The sequence below is a fragment of the Prionailurus bengalensis genome, chromosome E1 (genome assembly GCF_016509475.1).
Source record: "Prionailurus bengalensis isolate Pbe53 chromosome E1, Fcat_Pben_1.1_paternal_pri, whole genome shotgun sequence".
Classification (NCBI taxonomy): Eukaryota; Metazoa; Chordata; class Mammalia; order Carnivora; family Felidae; genus Prionailurus; species Prionailurus bengalensis.
The window spans coordinates 14,163,681-14,183,053 of record NC_057347.1 but is presented as its reverse complement, the minus strand read 5'-3'; the positions used below and the strand labels follow the sequence as shown (position 1 = coordinate 14,183,053).

The 19,373-nt window shown below is 37.2% G+C and overlaps 1 protein-coding gene across 3 annotated transcripts in view; it reads left to right on the top strand.

Annotated features, from left to right (window-relative positions):
- Positions 1-19,373, top strand: part of PAFAH1B1 (platelet activating factor acetylhydrolase 1b regulatory subunit 1) — a 77,010-nt gene that overhangs the window by 39,299 nt on the left and 18,338 nt on the right. For 2 of the 3 annotated variants that reach the window (XM_043583432.1, XM_043583434.1), the window contains 3 exons: positions 13,339-13,423; positions 13,674-13,748; positions 14,748-14,954. In XM_043583432.1, the coding sequence (XP_043439367.1) occupies positions 13,339-13,423; positions 13,674-13,748; positions 14,748-14,954 (367 nt within the window). Of the gene's footprint in view, positions 1-11,806; positions 11,963-13,338; positions 13,424-13,673; positions 13,749-14,747; positions 14,955-19,373 lie in introns of those variants that run through there. The other variant, XM_043583435.1, reaches the window with a different exon arrangement.

Here is a 19,373-nt window from a genome sequence, read left to right as displayed (position 1 = left end):
CTATCTGCCCCTCTGTAGTGATGCTAATTTTGATCCCTTAGTCAAGATGCCTGATTTCTCCACTGTATAGTGTATAGTTACTATTATTTACTTTTCCATAAATATAAGCAGACCATGCAAAACATTCTTATTTCCATCAAATATTCCCCCACTAGATTTAACATCCATGGATAATTCTTGCCTGAACCGTTCTTTACTATAGTGGTTGCAAAGTGATGATATTCTTTACACAACCACTCATTCCACATTTACTAGTCATCACTCAGCATTTTACTGTAATCAAGGGACTTTTCTTCCACTCCTTTTTATTTACTTGTTCTTTCATTATTGGTATGAACTCCTCTAAATTTTCAGTAGCTCTTATCATTCATTACTTTTCTTATACTTTTGCTGTTTGAATATTCCAGACTTCCATAGGAGCCCCTTCAGTTGGCTCTTATATATGGCCCTGTCTGTGGGCACTTTCTTACTTTCTAGCATCACAAGGTGTTCCAGGCTTATTGTGCACCCATCCTGCATTAATCCTAGAATCAGTCATTGCTCCAATAAGCCTTGGTTTCTCTTAGTGGAGAATGGTATTAGACATCAAGATATGGGTACTATATAAGATATGGGTGTTTGCTTCTTGGTCCTTAAAGTAGACAGAACCAAGAAATATGTATTTGTAAACACATATACAGGTACCTTGGTACACATGTGTATTAAGGTTTCTCACTCTTGGCATTGTTAACGTGTTGGGCTGAATAATTCCTTGGTGTGGGATCTGCCCTGTACACTGCTGGTTGTTTAGCAACATCCTTGGCCTCTACCCAAGGATGCCTCTACTAAATGCCACAATAAAAATGTCTCCAGACATTGCCAACTCTCCTCTTGGCGGGGGAGGGCAAAATCTCCCCCAGTTGAGAACCACTGATAACACAAAGGCATGTACACATACTTATTTTAGAAATCATTAAGCTATCCTGGTACTTCTAATTTTCAGTCTATTCTCACTATGTTGTTTCTTGTTTTCCTCCCTACCATATTTGTATCTTTCTTCTGTAGCAAGACCCTGTCTGCCAGCAATAGCAAGGCTTTGACTCATTTGCTCAATCCTGTAGTACTTCCAAAATAGTTTCAGAGTTGTTACACTCTCACTACACATCCTGGAAAGGGTTTAGAATTTGTATGCAGTTCTTCCCCCCCCCCCCCCCCCCCCCCCCGCCATCCACTCTGCTGTGTTTGTAAATTACTTGGATTAGTTGGAAACTCGCCCTGGTTTCTCTCCCTCTTCCCATGGTTTTGTTATTCATTTGAAATGTAGTTGGGTTCATAGGTTCTAGTTTTTTTAGTTTTGTGTGTTTTGCATTTCCTCTGCCTTCCCATCCTTGTTAATTTAATATTTTGGATATTTAGAACATTATCTGTACAAAAATGTATACTCACAAGTATTACTCTTCTGAATCCCTTCTAAGTTCCTCCCTCCTTACCCCATGTAGGAACCAACTTCATGCATTGTTTAATAAAGATAAGAGAGATACATGTATGTTTTCTTGTTTCTCCTTTCTTAAGCAATAGGTAGCATACTATAAGTGCTCTTTTGCACTTGGCTTTTTTTCAGTTAGCAGTATCTCCTGCAACTCACTCTGTATCAGTTCATAGAGATCCTTTTTTTTTTTCCCCCTTTTAACAGCTAAATAGTACTCTACTCTGTATATACCATAGTTTTTTCAACCATTCTCCCGTATATGAACATTTAGGTAGTTTCCACTATTTTGTAATTAGAAATATTATAAGTAATAAATCTACATATGTACTTTTGTGTTATTGAAGGTATGTCTGGTTTTTAGTCATTCTTGTTTCTAAGTCAGTTCAGACTTTTTTCTTCTAGATGCCTTGTGTGTGCCTTATTACCCTCATAATCAAGATTAATATTTAAACATTATGGCCAAAAATAGAGATTTTAATTTGAATAAAAATCAATTGATGAAAGAACCTAATTTCAGGTGGCTAAATTTGTAGAGAATTTTAGGGAAGAATTGACCTAAAAGTGCTCATTAAGCAAATAATATTTGTGTTAGATATAAATGTAAATTTAGGGAATTTACATTTAGGAATTTGGGGAATAGAAAAAATCTTGGAGTTTTTAGTAAGGAAATAAGATGATGGTTTTTGCTTTTTCTACCATTTTTGAAAGTATTATGGAATATATATTATGAGAGACAGAAACAAATGTTTATATACTTCTTACAAGTAAGATACATTTTGGCATTCAGTTTGCCTTTGTAACATTTTAGCATTTCTAACAGGTTGGATACCGATTAGTATTAATTAATTTTGAGTAGTATTAATTTTGAGAGAGACAAAGAACGAAGAGGAGAGGGGCAGGGAGAGGGAGACACAGAATCCAAAGCAGGCTCCAAGCTCTGAGGTGTCAGCAGAGCCTGACGTGGGGCTCAAACTCACGAATCGTGAGATCATGACCTGAGCCGAAGTTGGACGCTTAACCGACTAAGCCACCCGGGTGTCCGTATTTATTTTTTCAATTTACATTCAAGTTAGCATGTAGTGCAACAATGATTTCAGGAGTAGATTCCTTAATGCCCCTTACCCATTTAGCCCATCCCTCCTCCCACAACCCTTCCAGTAACCCTCTGTTTGTTTTCCATATTTAAGAGGCTCTAATGTTTTTGTCCCCCTCCCCGTTTTTATATTATTTTTACTTCCTTTCCCTTCCCTTATGTTCATCTGTTTTGTATCTTAAAATCCTCATATGAATGAAGTCATATGATATTTGTCTTTCTCTAATTTTGCTTAGGATAATACCTTCTAGTTCCATCCATGTAGTTGCAAATGGCAAAATTTCATTCTTTAGTTGCCGAGTAATACTCCGTTGTAGATGTATACCACATCTTCTTTATCCATTCATCCACCAGTGGACATTTAGGCTCTTTCCGTACTTTGGCTATTGTTGATAGTGTTGCTAAAAACATTGGGGTGCATGTGCCCCTTTTGTATCCCGTGGATAAATGCCTAGTAGTGCAATTGCTGGGTCGTAGGGTAGTTCGATTTTTAATTTTTTGAGGCACCTCCATACGGTTTTCCAGAGTGGCTGCACCAGCTTACATTCCCACCAGCAGCACAAAAGAGATTCTGTCTCTCCGCATCCTCGCCAACATCTGTTGTTGCCTGAGTTGTTAATGTTTGCCATTCTGACAGGTGTGAGGTGGTATCTCATTGTGGTTTTGATTTGTATTTCCCTGATGATGAGTGATGTTGAGCATGTTTTCATGTGTCGGTTGGGCATCTGGATGTCTTCTTTGGAGAAGTGTCTATTCATGTCTTGTGCCCATTTCGTCACTGGATTATTTGTTTTTTGGTTGTTGAGTTTGATAAGTTGTTTATAGATTTTGGATACTAACCCTTTATCTGATATGTCGTTTGCAAATATCTTCTCCCATTCTATCAGTTGCCTTTCAGTTTTGCTGATTGTTTGCTTCACTGTGCAGAAGGTTTTTTAATTTGATGAGGTCCCAATAGTTCATTTTTGCTTTTGTTTCCTTGCCTCCGGAGATGTGTTGAGTAAGAAGTTGCTGCGGCCAAGATCAGAGCGGTTTTTGCTTGCTTTCTCCTTGAGGATTTTGATGGCTTCCTGTCTTAAATTTAGGTCTTCCATCCATTTTGAGGTTATTTTTGTGTATGGTGTAAGAAAGTGGTGCAGGTTCATTTTTCTGCCTGTCGCTGTCCAGTTTTCCCAGCACCACTTGCTGAAGAGACTGTCTTTATTCCATTGGATATTCTTTCCTGCTCTGTCAAAGATTAGTTGGCCATACATTTGTGGGTCCGTTTCGGGATTCTCTGTTCTGTTCCATTGATCTAAGTGTCTGTTCCTGTGCCAGTACCATACTGTCTTGATGACTACAGCTTTGTAATACAGCTTGAAGTCTAGCACCAATTAGCTTTTAAAATTCTTGGAGGGGCACCTGGGTGGCTCAGTTGGTTAAGGGTCTGACTCTTTATGATTCTTGATTTCGGCTCAGGTTGTGATTCATGGTTCCTGGTTTCAAGCCCCACATCAAGTTCTGCTCTGACAGCGCAGGGCCTGCTTGGGACCCTCCCTCTTTCCTCTCTCTGCCTACCCCTCTCAAAAGTAAATAAGTAAACTTTAAAAAGAATAAATAGAGGCGCCTGCCTGGGTGCCTCAGTCAGTTAAGCATCTGACTCTTGATTTCAGCTCAGATCGTGATATCATGGTTCCTGAGATTGAGCCCTGCATCAGGTTCTGTGCTGATGCTGTGGAGCCTGCTTAGGATTCTCTCTCTCTCTATCCCTCCCCTGCTCATGTTTCTCTCTCTCTGTCTCTCCCGCCCTCTCTCAAAATAAATAATAAATGTTTTTTAAAAAGAATAAGTAAGTTGGAGTTGCTTGGGTGGCGTCCAGTCAGTTAAGCATCGGACTCTTGGTTTCGGCTCAGGTCATGATATCAGAGTTTGTGAGTTCAAGCCCCACATCAGGCTCTGCTGGTAGTGCAGAGCCTGCTTGAGATCTTCTCTCCTCCTTTCTCGCTGCCCCTACCCTGTGCACGTGTGCGCGCGCTCTCTCTCTCTCTCTCTCAAAATAAATAAATTTTAAAAAATTAACAGGATGAGGTATTTTGGGGGTAAAAAATGAAAAGAATTTTGATGTACTGGAAAACAATAATTTGATCGGTACTAATAAGTGTGACTCAACTCAGCAAATGTATATTGCCTGCCTTCTTTGTTTTTACCACTCTGGGGCATACAAATATTGAATAATAACAAAAACGTTTATGTGGATATGACAAATATCTTTCTTTTACAGATAAATTGAGGATGGGAGAAATTAAAATTACCAATTTCATGACTAGTATTAGAGTCAGAATGAGTTTCCTAATTTTAAGTTCACTATTCATTAAACACAGTTCTATCACCAGAATTAACATGTGTCAAAATGCAAACATTGCTCCCTCCTCAGTTTTTCAGTCCCATTTTCCAATGGTGGCCCCCATTGCCTGTATATTATAGTCTTTTCAGATGTTTTTCAAGTATTTGCAAAAATTTCATGAGCATCTTTTTTTCTTAAGATTTGTAAAATAGAATTATACTTTACAATCTCTTTTTAGTATTTTTTGTCACTCTGTGAATTTGGAAATGATATTACCTGTTAGTTCATCTCATAGTTAACTCTTAACAAAATAAGCTTACACCTCTATTTTTGTATGAGATTTTACCCATTGATCTTTCTCCATGAAAGATGAAGAAAGTCTGTTTTGTTTTGTTTTGTTTTGTTTTAGGTTGTCCTGGTTGATAATATTTGTACTTTGTTTGATTTGTTGCTCACCCCTAATTCTTTTTTTCCACAACTTTCCCATTCTTGTATTCCTTTTTTGGTTAACAGCTGTATTGTAGTATAATTGACACAAAGAACTGTACATATTTAATGTATACCATTTGTTGAGTTTGAAACATTTTGCTAATTTTTTTTTTAATGTTTATTTATTTTTGAGAGATAGACCGTGGGCAGGAGAGGAGCTGGGGGCAGGGGGAGACACAGAATCTGAAGCAGGTTCTAGGTTCTGAGCTGTGGGCACAGAACCTGATGCGGGGCTTGAACTCCTAAGCCATGAGATCATGACCTGATCCAAAGTTGGACGCTTAACCGACTGAGCCACCCAGGCGCCCCAAGTTTAGAACATTTTCCTATTCTTCTTTTGATTACTGTGTTAGTTGGGTGGATTTGTCATTACATACCTTTTTCAAGATGGGCTCCTAAATGGATTTCTGTGAGCCTTTTTTACATGTTAGGGGTTAATTTTTTTTTTTTCTTCCATAAGTGAATGGCAAGTAAAAGTTGAATGAACAATTCTTAAGTTACACACTTTTCCCACTTAGAGTTACAGATACTAAGGAAAAAGTTCCCATGGATAGGACTGCAAAGAAAAATCTCAAATTCCAAAAATGCAGAAATCTCATAGGACTCATTTGCTGACTGTAATGAAATAAAATGAAAATTAGTAGGAAAAGGAGAGCTAAGAGAAATCTATCCATGTGGATGTTTTAAAATGTAATTCTAGGGGCACCTGAGTGGCTCAGTCGCTTAAGCATCCAACTTCAGCTCAGGTAATGATCTTAAAGTTCATGAGTTCCAGCCCTGCATTGGGCTCTGTGCTGGTGGTGCAGAGTCTGTTTGGGATTCTCTCTCTCTCTCTCTCTCTCTCTCTCTCTGATTGTGTGCTCTCTCTCTCTCAAAATAAATAAATAAACTTAAAAAAATGTTAAAATGTACTTCTAGGGACAGCTGGGTAGCTTAGTTGGTTAAGCATCTGACTCTTAATTTTGACTCAGGTTATGATCTCACAATTCATGAGTTCAAGCCCCACGTTGGGCTCTGTACTGACAGCATGGAGCCTGTTTGGGATTCATTCTTTCTCTCTCTCCCTCTCCCCCCCCCTAAATATTTTTTTAAAATGTACTTCTAAATACTTGAAGTTCAAAGAACAGCATGTAACTTAATAAATGAAGACATTGATAATAATGAGGGTACTTACAATAAAAACCTGTAGGGTGTAGCCAACAGAGCATACAGAAAATTAGATAGTCTAATGAATCTTTTAAAAAAAACAAAGGTCAGAAATGAACCACACATTCAGTTCAAGAATAAGACAATAAAATAAGCCCAACGGAAGCAGAGGGAAAGAATTATTTTTTTTAAAAGCAGAAATTAATTGGGGCGCCTGGGTGGCGCAGTCGGTTAAGCGTCCGACTTCAGCCAGGTCACGATCTCGCGGTCCGTGAGTTCGAGCCCCGCGTCGGGCTCTGGGCTGATGGCTCAGAGCCTGGAGCCTGTTTCCGATTCTGTGTCTCCCTCTCTCTCTGCCCCTCCCCCGTTCATGCTCTGTCTCTCTCTGTCCCAAAAATAAATAAAAACGTTGAAAAAAAAAGAAAGACCATAAAATAAAATATAAATTAAAGAAACAAAGAGCATAAAATAAAACTGGATGAATAAAGAGAAAAGACATAAATGAACAGTACAGTAACAAAAAAGGCAACATAAAATGAACTCAGAGGAGGGGCACTTGGCTAGCTCAGTTGGTAGAGCATGCAACTCTTGACCTTGAGGTTGTGAGTTCAAGGCCCATGTTGGGTGTAGGGATTACGTTAAAAAAAATAAAAAAGAATCAGTAGTTAGAATTAAGTCGTTTTTGTTTTGGGGTAATGTTGTAGAAAAGACTTCTTTGCCCTGTTTCTAGTGAAAATAAATGAATAGTGGAAAGATGTCAGAGCTCCCAAATTATTAATAAAATCAAATACAATCCCAATTAAAATCTAAACAGAATTTTTCTGAATTTGACCAGATTGATTCTGAAGTTCATCTGGAAGAAGAAAATGCAGAAAAATAGTTAAGGAAAAATTTAAAGGATTAGTGAGAAAGGAACTAATTGTACCAGATACCCAAACATTGCTGTAAAAGTAGTAAGTAAAATATTTTTGTAATAGGCGCATAGGTTAGGGGAACATATTCAGAGACAAGCTCATTTTATCTATGGAAATTTAGTATATGTTACATGGCATTTCACATCGATAGGAAAAAGTACTGTTCAGCAAATAGTACCGTAGGTTGTACTAAATAAAACTTGAATCCAAAGGATGTGAAAGCCCAAGTGTTAAAGTAACAATATAAAAGTGGTAGAAAAAAGTACAGCCTTTGGTAGGAAAGGACTTTGTCCTGGGTGGCTTTGAGCCTGGGTGGCTCAGTTGGTTGAGCGACCGACTTCAGCTCAGGTCATGATCTCACGGTTTGTGAGTTCCAGCCCCGTATCGGGCTCTGTGCTGACAGCTCAGAGCCTGGAGCCTGCTTCAGATTCTGTGTCTCCCTTGCCCTCTGCCCCTCCCCCACTCATGCTCTGTCTCTCTCTGTCTCAGAAATAAATAAACATTAAAAAAAAAAGTAGAAAGCAAACACAGATCTCACTTGTGATAGTTTCACTAGAGTATTTCCATATGTAAGCTAAGCTCTATGTAGCCATTCTGTTCGTTCATGGATAAAAGTCCTTCATCTCAGTTCTTCCCTTTGATTTTAACCATTTTCTCTGATTTGTATATGAGGTTACTGGTTTGGATCTACTCAGAATTACCTTTTATGTTCTGCATGAATCCTGCTTTGATTCTAGTGATTAGTTGTTTTTCTGCATCTCTTGAGACTTAATAGATTAATTTAAATCATGTATATGGAGTTTGTTGGAGAGATGATTATAAACTTGTGCCTTGATGTCCACTCTTCCAACCTTAATAAAACTGCTGAAAATCAACTCTAGATCAACAGCTGAAACTCTGGAAGCACCATTAGGCTGTTAGAACCTAGAGATTCGTCTGTCTTAATTTATTCTTAGGTTAAGTGATTGTGATACACCTTCCCTGACAGAGGTTCCACATTCACTGGGTTCAGCTATCCCTAATGGCGTCAGACTCATTTAAACTTAGGTTCTAATTTGTTTGCTATATTTTCATATATGTATCTTGCTCTTTGGTGGTTCTTTGTTATATTAGTAATGCTATGTGATCTCTCTTTCCAAACTTTCGTAGATATCATAGTGTTAATGAATAACAATCTTTTTAACAATAAAAAGAGAACCCATCCCTGATATTCTCAACTCACTGCTGCTCCCTGACTCCAGTGCTCATTTGAAACCTTAGTGTGGAATGGAATACTGAGGCCACTTAGGTTGTGACACTGTACTTGGTAAAGTAGACAGGCAGGGACGTCTTAGAAGCCAGATTACTTGGACACTTTTTAGACTCTGGATGACCTCTCTCAGATCTTTGTCACTGTTACACATCTCCATTTCTTTGAAACTTCCATCTTCATTGGCTTGCTGACATCTCTTAATTGTCTTACTTCTTGAATGTTGGTATCTGTCAAAGTTCCATCAGTTACATTCTAGTCCTCCCCCCCCAATATATACCTTCTTCTGAATTGTCTGTCACCACTTACATTGTTCAAATCACTGCTACCTGTTTGCTGATTTTCCCAGTCCTCTTCTTATGTCAGGTCTCTTTCTCAAACATGTCACCTGTACGTCTAGTTACCTCTTATATCGTGTATCTTTACTTAAATATCTTATAGCTACTTCAAGTAAGAAGGTTTAAAACTGAACTTGTCATATGCCTGCCTCTTTTTCTTCGTTCTCTTTTTCCCCTGTCTGTCCAAGTGAGTGGTACTACAATTCACTAGAAACTTATGAATCAACTGTGTTCTCCTGTCTCTCGCATCTAGTCAGTTACCAAAACAAAAGCCTAGTGGTTAAGAGTGTGAGTCATTTTTGGTTTCAAGGATTTGGGTGTAGGGCTTTTTAAAGAGCAGTGTAAGTCCATTTTTAAAGCACTTATGAAAAATACAATATATGGAAGTATATAAATATGGGACAGCTCCAGTTAAAGGAGGGAGGTGCAGAGCTCCACCTACTTAGCTAGTTTCTTCCCCATCCACTCAGTAAATGTTTTTTAGAATTATTATCCTAAATTATTTCACTACATGCTAGTTTTGTGGCCTTAGATAAATCAGTCTACCAATATATAATTCAGGGGTAATATGCTTTTGTATGTACTTTAGTAGAATTTTTTTAGGATCAAAAGAGACAGTGAATGTTTTTAAACAGGATTTAACATTTTTTAAAAAGTATAAATGTGGCGGTGCCTGGGTGGTTCACTCAGTTAAGCTTCTGAATCTTGATCTCACCTCAGGTCTTGATCTGAGAGTTCTGAGTTTGGGGTCCATGTTGGTCACTGTGCTGGATGTAGAGCCTACTTTAAAAAAAAAAAAAAAACCTGTAGGGGCGCCTGGGTGGCTCAGTCGGTTAAGCGTCCGACTTTGGCTCAGGTCGTGAACTCACGGTCCGTGAGTTCGAGCCCCGCGTCGGGCTCTGTGCTGACAGCTCAGAGCCTGGAGCCTGTTTCAGATTCTGTGTCTCCCTCTCTCTCTGACCCTCCCCTGCTCATGCTCTGTCTCTCTCTGTCTCAAAAATAAATAAACGTTAAAAAAAAAATTTTAAAAAAACCCCAAAACCTGTAAGTGTGACATACAACTATAATGAGGTGCTGCTTTATGCATATTTGGAGTCATCTACAACTTCTAATTGATTACATTTGCCACATAACTTTTTAAAATGCAAATGTTGGGTTAAGCCACACAGACCTTAGAAAAATGTTGCACAAGTTTTAAAAATTTAACATTTAATTCACTTTTTATAAAAGTTACATAAACAGAATCAAAGGATAAAAACTGTTGGTTTTTGTTTGTTTCTAAAGTTTATTTATTTATTTTGAGAGAGAGAGGAAGCAAGAGAGAGAATCCCAAGCAGGCTCCACACTGTGAGCACGGAGCCAGATGCGAGGCTTGAACTCAAGAACCGTGAGATCATGACCCGAGCCGAAATCAAGAGCTGGACCCTTAACCGACTGAACCACCCAGGCACCCCAAAACTGTTTTGTTTTGTTTTTTAATCAGTAAAGGCTAAACCAAATATTTGAAAAGTAAAGATGGTGAAGGGATGGCATTCATAACTGCTGTTAGGAATATAAATTGGTACAACTATGGAGAGCAATTTGAAAGTAGCTATCAAAATGTCCTAAAAATGTATATAATTTTTGTCTTTGTCCAGGCTACTGTAATAAAATACTGTAAACTAGGAGGCTTATAAACAACAGAGATTTATTTCTTACAGTTCTAGAGTCTGGAAAGTCCAAGATCAAGGCACTTGGCAGATTTAGTGTCTGGTGATGCTTGCTTCCTGGTTCATAGTCTTTTTTTTATAAGGGCATTAATCTCATTCATGAGGGCTCTGCTCTCATGACCTAAGCACCTCCAAAAGTCCCGTCCCCAAATATTAGGTTTAAGTGTAAGAATTGGGGTGGGTGGATATAGGAGGATAACACACATAACATTCAATTTGTAGCATCATTTGATTCAAATGTAAAGATGTGAGAAAGGCTTTATATGAGTGTTTGTTTACAACATTGCTTAAGATGATGAAAAATTAGAAATAGCCTTGAAAGTCCAGCAATAGGTAATTGCTTGAATAAAATTTGCTCCATCTACATCATGGAGTATTGTGTTTGAGTATTAAATAACTAGGATGTCATGGATGAACATTTACTGACAACGTTAAGATTTTCATGACGTGAACAAAATTAACAGATAATTTATTTAGTTAAAAGCCATACATACGTATCCATGGTGATGTGAATGTATGGGCAAAGAACATGGTATGAGAAGACTATACTGAATGCAGTGGTAATCTGAAAATGTTGGGACTTTTTTTTTTTTTAATAAGGAAAAGGAATAGTCGTTTTGCATTTTTCTCCTTTTACTATTCTTACCTGAAAAGTACCACCATTTATGTATCTTTACAAAAAAATAAGCCCATTAAGATCATAATTGTTATAATTTGTGCCATGTATTACATGTGCATATTACATGTTTTATGAACTTCAAGGTTGTAAGCTGTGTGCAGTATGTTTGGGCAGTTTCAGGGATTAGGGCTTGACCCTGAGGTAAGAGCTAGGTAGGAACATTAAGTATTTACAAGTTCTATATATTATTTGTTTACCCTTGACATTTTTTAAGAAGAAAATAAAGCTAAGAAATAGGTATGTCTTTTAACTTCTTTGTTTCCCTTATTATTTGGGATATTCTAACCAAAGGGAAATTTACTTTTGTTGAAGGTTTGTAACACAGGCTTTGACAACACAATATTTGATGGAATATTTTGAGAGATCCACTGCCTTCCTATTTTGTATTCTTTCGGAAGGCCCAAGTAGAACTACGTGGTGGAAATTAAAACGAAGTAGATTTCAGCTCCATGTAAAGAAGACACTTCTTACGAATCAAGTTATCCATTAGTAGAACAGGCCAGAAGGTACAGGCTATGATATGAGCAGCACACAGACACAGACTCACAGTAATAGTAAGAATTTACCTTTCCTCAGCCCCTGTGTTCATGAATGTGATGTGCTTGACCCTATCTTCCACTAGTTATTAATGCTTTAATTTTTGGTATGCTAATAATTACCTGGAATATATAAAGTGTTTGATATAACTCCCTATTATCTTTCTCTACTGTTTGCTTTATTTTTAGCATGCCATTGAATTAAAACTGGATTCCACCAATTCTACAATACTACTAGAGTGTTTTTATTTCCTAAAGCATTAAGTGGGCAGTGGCTTTGAAAGGATAGTCATAGCATCATTGTTTGTGGTAGCAAAAGCATATGTCTCTATAATGGAATACAATATTTTTTTAAAAGGCAGATTTATATCTGCTGATAAAGAATGATGGTTAAGATTAAGTGGGTGTATGGGATATTGTGTGTAAGACTTTTTGTATATAGTGTATTGCATTCTGTTTTAAAAAACAAATATTGATCACCTCTAGAAGAATATGCAGGAATGTGTGTGTATAGGTAGATTGTCTCTGAATATGCAAAACACTAATAAAGTGGTTACCTCAGGGAGGTCAGTGGTGGAAAGGATATTTTATTGTGTACTTATATGTTTAAATTTTGTTTAACCTTGCATACATATTAACTTCCAAATTATTTAAATGAAAATGTTTTACAGGAAATCTCAAACAAACAACTATTTGTTACAGTGGTAGTTAGGGCTCCAAAAATTTGAGAGACATTGGAATAGGTTGCTTTAGGAGGGAGGTAGTTGATTTTCTCTTTGAAAAATTATAAGGAGAGCATAAAGAGGCATCTGCTAATTCAGCTTTTCTAACCTTTGAGTTCTTTCTAATTCTAAATGAATGTCTCATACTGTGATATTGTACTAAGTTTATAGCCTGTGCCACCTTTTTCGTCCACTCTAATGGTTTAAAGTTATCTCTAATATTAAATGCATATTAATTATAATTTATCAGAACAATTCTGTGTACAACTAAATTTCAGTTGCTAGTCCTTGAGCATCTGCTAAACATAACAAGTAGTAAAGGAAGGCTAAATGTAAACATGAAAAAAATTGATGATTACTGTCACAAATTGATAGCTGTTATATAAGCCATATCTTGATCCATAGAATGCCCACATCTTGTAAGGTAAGCAGTACATTAGAAACTTACAACTAAAAGCTCAGGAATAATGTTACAGTATTTTGGACGTACTATGGCAGGGCTAAATGTTTTAGAGGCTTTTGGGGAAGGTTCCTTTTTTGTGAAAGACTTGGATTTGGAAGGGAATACTCTTAAAAGAATGTCATAAGATTTATGAGATTTTAAATGAAATATTTCTTTAACATGGAAATCAGATTTGGTAGAAGTAAAAATTTGAATTTGTTTTCTTTCAGAAATCGAGCTATAGCAGATTATCTTCGTTCAAATGGCTATGAAGAGGCATATTCAGTTTTTAAAAAGGAAGCTGAATTAGATATGGTATGTTTGACCTTACAATTATTCATATAGTATTTAATAGGTGGATTTTTACTCAAGTATTAGAGGTTAACAGTCACCTCAGCTGTTCATAAATCTTTTGTTATTGTGGTTTACTTTGGTACTAGGTTTTCACCCCCCCTTTTTGGTATAATCAGATATTTATTAACATTTGGGCTTAGATGAATGGTCTGTATGGTTTGAACTATTGTAGGTGAGCCATTTTTCAAAAGGTTCTCATTTTTTTCTCTAGAATGAAGAATTAGATAAGAAATATGCTGGTCTTTTGGAAAAAAAGTGGACATCCGTCATTAGATTACAAAAGAAGGTATCTGTATCTTCTTTCTTTAAAGTCACTTGTATTCGGAGTGTTAACTATATAAACTTTCTGAAAATATTAACATCAATTATTCTGCATTAATTAATAATTATATTTAATCTTGAAAGGTAAATGAAAATACATTTTTATGCATTAAAAAACTTTGACCTAGACAGGTCATTGCTGATACATGCTAAATCATGCATCCCAGGTATTGGCTCCATGTAATCTACACAACCCTGACTTCAGGGAATTGATACCAAAAAGAACTCATTTGTGCACTTAGAAGGGAAGAAAGCATGTAGCCAACATGATGTTGGGGAAAGAACACTAAAGTGTGCTCTTAGACAAGTCATTTTCATCTCTGAGCTTTTATTTTTTTATTTATTTGTGGGGTTTTTTTTAATGTTTATTGTTGAGAAAGAAGAGGGAGTGAGCAGGGGAGGGGTAAAGAGAGGAGACAGGATCTGAAGCTTTCAGCACAGAGCCTAATGTGGGGATCGAACTCATGAACTGTGAGAACATGACCTGAGCTGGAGTTGGACACCCTGCTGAGCTCTTATTTTTATCTGTAAAGTGAAGGCAGCAAATAATATTCTGGTCCTAAAATTTATACCCTTAGTAGGTGAAGTTAGAATAAATAAATACCATTTTTATAACATGAGTTAATCCAGAAAAAGCTCTTAGAAAAGTAGCCAACACATAGATGCATGTTAGGTTTTATAAAGGTGCACTGTCCTTCCTTTAATTGGTAGATATAAATTGAAAAATATTTTTTTTCAGTTAAATATTTGACACAATTGGAGTGAATTTTTCTCAAGTTTCAGTTGTATCACACTACTAAAATTTTGGTGGTATATCATATAGATCATTTTCAGTTAAAATTGATGAATGCTTTGTAAATTACCAAAATTTTTTCAAGAATCCTGCAAACTGATTTCTTAAAAATATCAAATATCTTCTTTTTATCAGAATCTATCTGTATATAACTATGTGTTCCTTCTTAAGGTTATGGAACTAGAATCAAAACTAAATGAAGCAAAAGAAGAATTTACGTCGGGTGGACCGCTTGGTCAGAAACGAGACCCAAAAGAATGGATTCCCCGTCCACCAGAAAAATACGCATTGAGTGGTCATAGGAGTCCAGTCACTCGAGTAATTTTCCATCCTGTGTTCAGTGTTATGGTCTCTGCTTCAGAGGATGCTACAATTAAGGTAACTTTTTCAAAATTAAAGATGTACAATAGGATAATTATTAAAAGCAGATTAACATTAATTGGGTAAAAGAAATAAAACGATCCTGAAGATGAAGACCTGTATAGGACAGGAAAGACAGGAAGGACTCTTCAAAACTGTGATTGGTTCTAAGCCTTAGACAGAATTAGAATAAAATTTCATTATAGCTCCTGAGAGGCAAGCTGCCAACTAAGTTCACTGATGAATTTGAGAAAATTGGGTGTCACTAGTTTAGTGTTGCATAAGTCACCTAGTATGTGAGTAATAATTTTTGTTCTTGGAGAATGAAGATATACATGTGCCTTGCTTTTAAGCAGAGATGATAGATGAAAATACAAGGTTACAAAATTAGTTCTTCAGAGGGTGAATATATTGTGCAAAAGAATTCACTTATTTAAATTGGACTCTCCTTGTGTTTTATCTATCTATCTATCTATCTATCTATCTATCTTTCTATTTATTTAATTTGAGAGAGAGAGCACGAGTGGAGGAGGGGCAGAGAGAGGAGGACAGAGGATCCAAAGCGGGCTCCACACTCAAAACAGTGAGCTCTGATGCAAGGCTTGAACTCACAAACCATGAGATCATGACCTAAGCCAAAGTTGGACACTTGGCTGACTGAAACACCCAGGCACCCCTCTTCTTGATGTATTTTAAATACTGGCTTTGTTCTCTTCAGGGTTGTGGGAATATGGGAGGTTTTCACTTTGTAAGTTATATATTTCTCTCATTTTTCTATTTTTTTTACAGGAAGTGTACACATTTCAGTGTTTTTTTTCTTTTTTAATCCAGTGTTGGTACTAATTTTTTTTAATGTTTTTTATTTATTTTTGAGAGAGAGGGAGGGTCAGAGAGTAAGGGAGACAGAGAAGCCCAAGTAGACTACACAGTGTCAGCACAGAGCCCAATGCAGGGCTCAAACTCATGAGCGGTGAGATCATTACCTGAGCTAAAATCAAGACTTGGCCACTTAACGACTGAGTCATACAAGTGCTCCTAATGTTTTATCTTTTTGTCCAGAAAAAGGTTGTTTTTATAATTTCCTTTGATTCAGACGTAGTGCAGTGACAGTTGTATAAACTATCTGCAGAAAGCTAAGTAAAATATAGTTGAAAGGTTTGGGTAAATTAATTTATTCATTCATTTAATTTTATTTGTTTATTTTGGAGAGAGAGAGAGCACTGAAGCGGGGTAGAGGGAGAGAGAAGTCCAAGCAGGTCCTGTGCTGTCAGTGCAGAGTCTGACACGGGGCTCATTCCCACAGATGGTGAGATCACAACCTGAGCCAAAATCAAGAGTCAGACGCTCGACTGACTGAGTCACTCAGGGGCCTGTAGATTTCTCTGTTTTAAGGCTTATTTCAGATTAAGTTCTAGATTTTAAGAAGTTTCATTTATAGAGGTATAACTAAGAAAACATGAGTATCAGGTTTTGTGTTGTTTTTTTTTTTTTAACGAGTATCAGTTTGTTAAGACTAGACATATGTCACTTAGCAGCAGCCCAGCATAAAATACAGGAATGACTTAAACGTGACTATATTTAATTTGTTCTTCAAATTAAACATTGTTTTATGTTTTCCTTATGTGGTTGCTTTAGTTTCTAAATCAGTGGCTTCCTTCCATCCTGTGGGTTGGTGATCCATGCAGTGGACGGCAGAGTAACTGGAAAAGAGTCTTAAAATCACATGTATATGGTGTAGGCTGAAAATACTTAATACAGTAACCTATTGCTATTTTTCCAATATAAGTAGACATGAATTTAAATTACTGATTTCATGATAGTCTTGTGTACTATACTGCTGTCATGAGGCGTAAGGGTGAATTTTGTAGCAGTGGTATAAAAGTATAAACAAAATTGTTAACGTGCCATCTTAAAATACATCTATTGAGGGGCGCCTGGGTGGCTCAGTCGGTTGAGTGTCCGACTTCAGCTCAGGTCATGATCTCTTGGTCTGTGAGTTCGAGCCCCATGTCCGGCTCTGTGTTGACAGCTCAGAGCCTAGAGCCTGCTTCGGATTCTGTGTCTCCCTCTCTCTCTCTGCCCCTCCCCCACTCATGCTCTCTCTCTTTAAAAAATAAGTAAACATTAAAAAAATATATATATATTGATGAACCTGTTACAAATTGGGGTGCCTGGCTGGCTCAGGCTCTGTATAATGTGTGACTCTTGATCTCAGGGTCCTGAGTTCAAGCCCCATGTCAAGTATGGAGCCTACTTAAAAAAATAAAATTTACAAATGGAAGTTTTAAGGTGCTTTTTTTTTTTTTAATGTTTAGTTTTGAGAGAGAGAGAGAGGGATCATGCAAGTGCATGGGGGAAGGGCAGAGGGAGAGGGAGAGAGAATCTTAAACGGGTTCCACACCCAGTGTAGAGCCCGACTAGGGGCTTGATCTCAGGACCATGAGATCATGACCTAAGCCGAAATCGAGAGTCAGATACTCAACCAACTGAGCCACCCAGACACCCCAACAAAAATCTTTTATTAGAGGTGCCTGGGTGGCTCAGTCGGTTGGGTGTCTGACTTTGGCTCAGGTCATGATCTTGTGGTCCATGAGTTCAAGCCCCACGTCGGGCTCTGTGCTGACAGCTCAGAGCCTGGAGCCTGCTTCTGCTTCTGTGTGTCTCTTTCTCTCTCTGTCCCTAACCCACTGGCATTCTATCTCTGTCTCTCTCAAAAATAAATTAACATTAAAAAAAAAAATCTTATATTAAGTCCCTTGTACATTTGGTAAACACAACAGGTTTGGTGTGGGCTTTTTTGGGGGGTTTTTTCTTGTTGTTGTTTGTTTTTGTTTTTGTTTCAGAGTAATTCATTTACATCACCAACCTTTAAACTTTAGGGAAAATGAAGGATAGGTATTTGGAATAATTCATAATAGTATTTTTAATTTCATCATTTAAATTTCTGAAAGGTCATTTATTTATTTATTTTAATTTCATTTTTAAGTAATCTCCACACCCAACATGGGGTCCAATCCCGAGACTGAGAGTTGCACATTCAGCTGACTGGACCTACCTAGGCACCCCTAAAAAGTTGATACTTTTTTTTTAAGTTTATATTTTTTGACCCAAAATTCTTTTTCACCAGATTTTCGCTTACAGAATGTTTTCTGTGATAATGAAAATTTTTAGCCAGCAACAGGAATTCCTTTAAAAAAGGTGTTTGCCCCAAAAGTGGGGGTGCAGTGTCTGTCTGGCTCATTAGGCGGAGCCTGCGACTCTGGATCTTGGGGTTGTGCGTTTGAGCCCCACATTGGTGTAGAGATTACTTAAAATCTTAAGGGGCGCCTGGGTGGCCCAGTCGGTTAAGCGTTTGACTTCAGCTCAGGTCACGATCTCACAGTTTGTGAGTTTGAGCACCGCGTCAGGCTCTGTGCCAACAGCTCAGAGCCTGGAGCCTGCTTCCGATTCTGTGTCTCCCTCTCTCTCTGCCCCACCCCTGCTCATGCTCTGTTTCTCTCTGTCTCAAAAATAAATAAACATTAAAAAAAATTTTTTTTTTAAATCTTAAAAAAAAAAAAGATGTTTGTCAAGTTTTTAAAAAAAATTTTTTTTTCAACGTTTATTTATTTTGGGGACAGAGAAAGACAGAGCATGAATGGGGGAGGGGCAGAGAGAGGGAGACACAGAATCGGAAACAGGCTCCAGGCTCTGAGCCATCAGCCCAGAGCCTGACGCGGGGCTCGAACTCACAGACCGTGAGATCGTGACCTGGCTGAAGTCGGACGCTTAACCGACTGCGCCACCCAGGCGCCCCTGTCAAGTTTTTAATTGTATGGAAAAATCCTCATGGTGAGAAGCAAAGGGAAAATGGGATAATGAAATACAACACCGTCATTATGCTTAAAAATAATGTAGAAAGAATGGAAAAACCATGCCTTGGGTAGGATAATGGATATTTTTTATTGCCTTTATGTAAGTACATTATAAATGGTTTATCATGAGCATTTATTTTATGATCATTCAAAAGGTAAATATCAAGTAAAGGAAAAATAAAATTAATTCTTACTAATTCTTGATATTTACAAACTATAACTAAAATGCCTTGTTTGCTCACCATTTATGAAGAGACCCAGTTCATTTTATGGATATATTTATTTTAGAGAAAATGCTCTAGTGTTATTTGACAAATGCATGGAGGGAAAGTTAACTGATCCCACCTTACTTATTTTTAGCATGTCAGGTATTCACTGAATTCTTAGTGTCAAAATTAAACTAAATGGGACAAAAATCTTACAAAAAAATTATTGACCAGTATAGTATCATTCATGAACACATATGCAAAATCCTTAACAAATTATAAGTTAAATCCAGCAATTTTTTTTTAAATTTTTTTTTTAACGTTTATTTATTTTTGAGACAGAGAGAGACAGAGCATGAACAGGGGAGGGGCAGAGA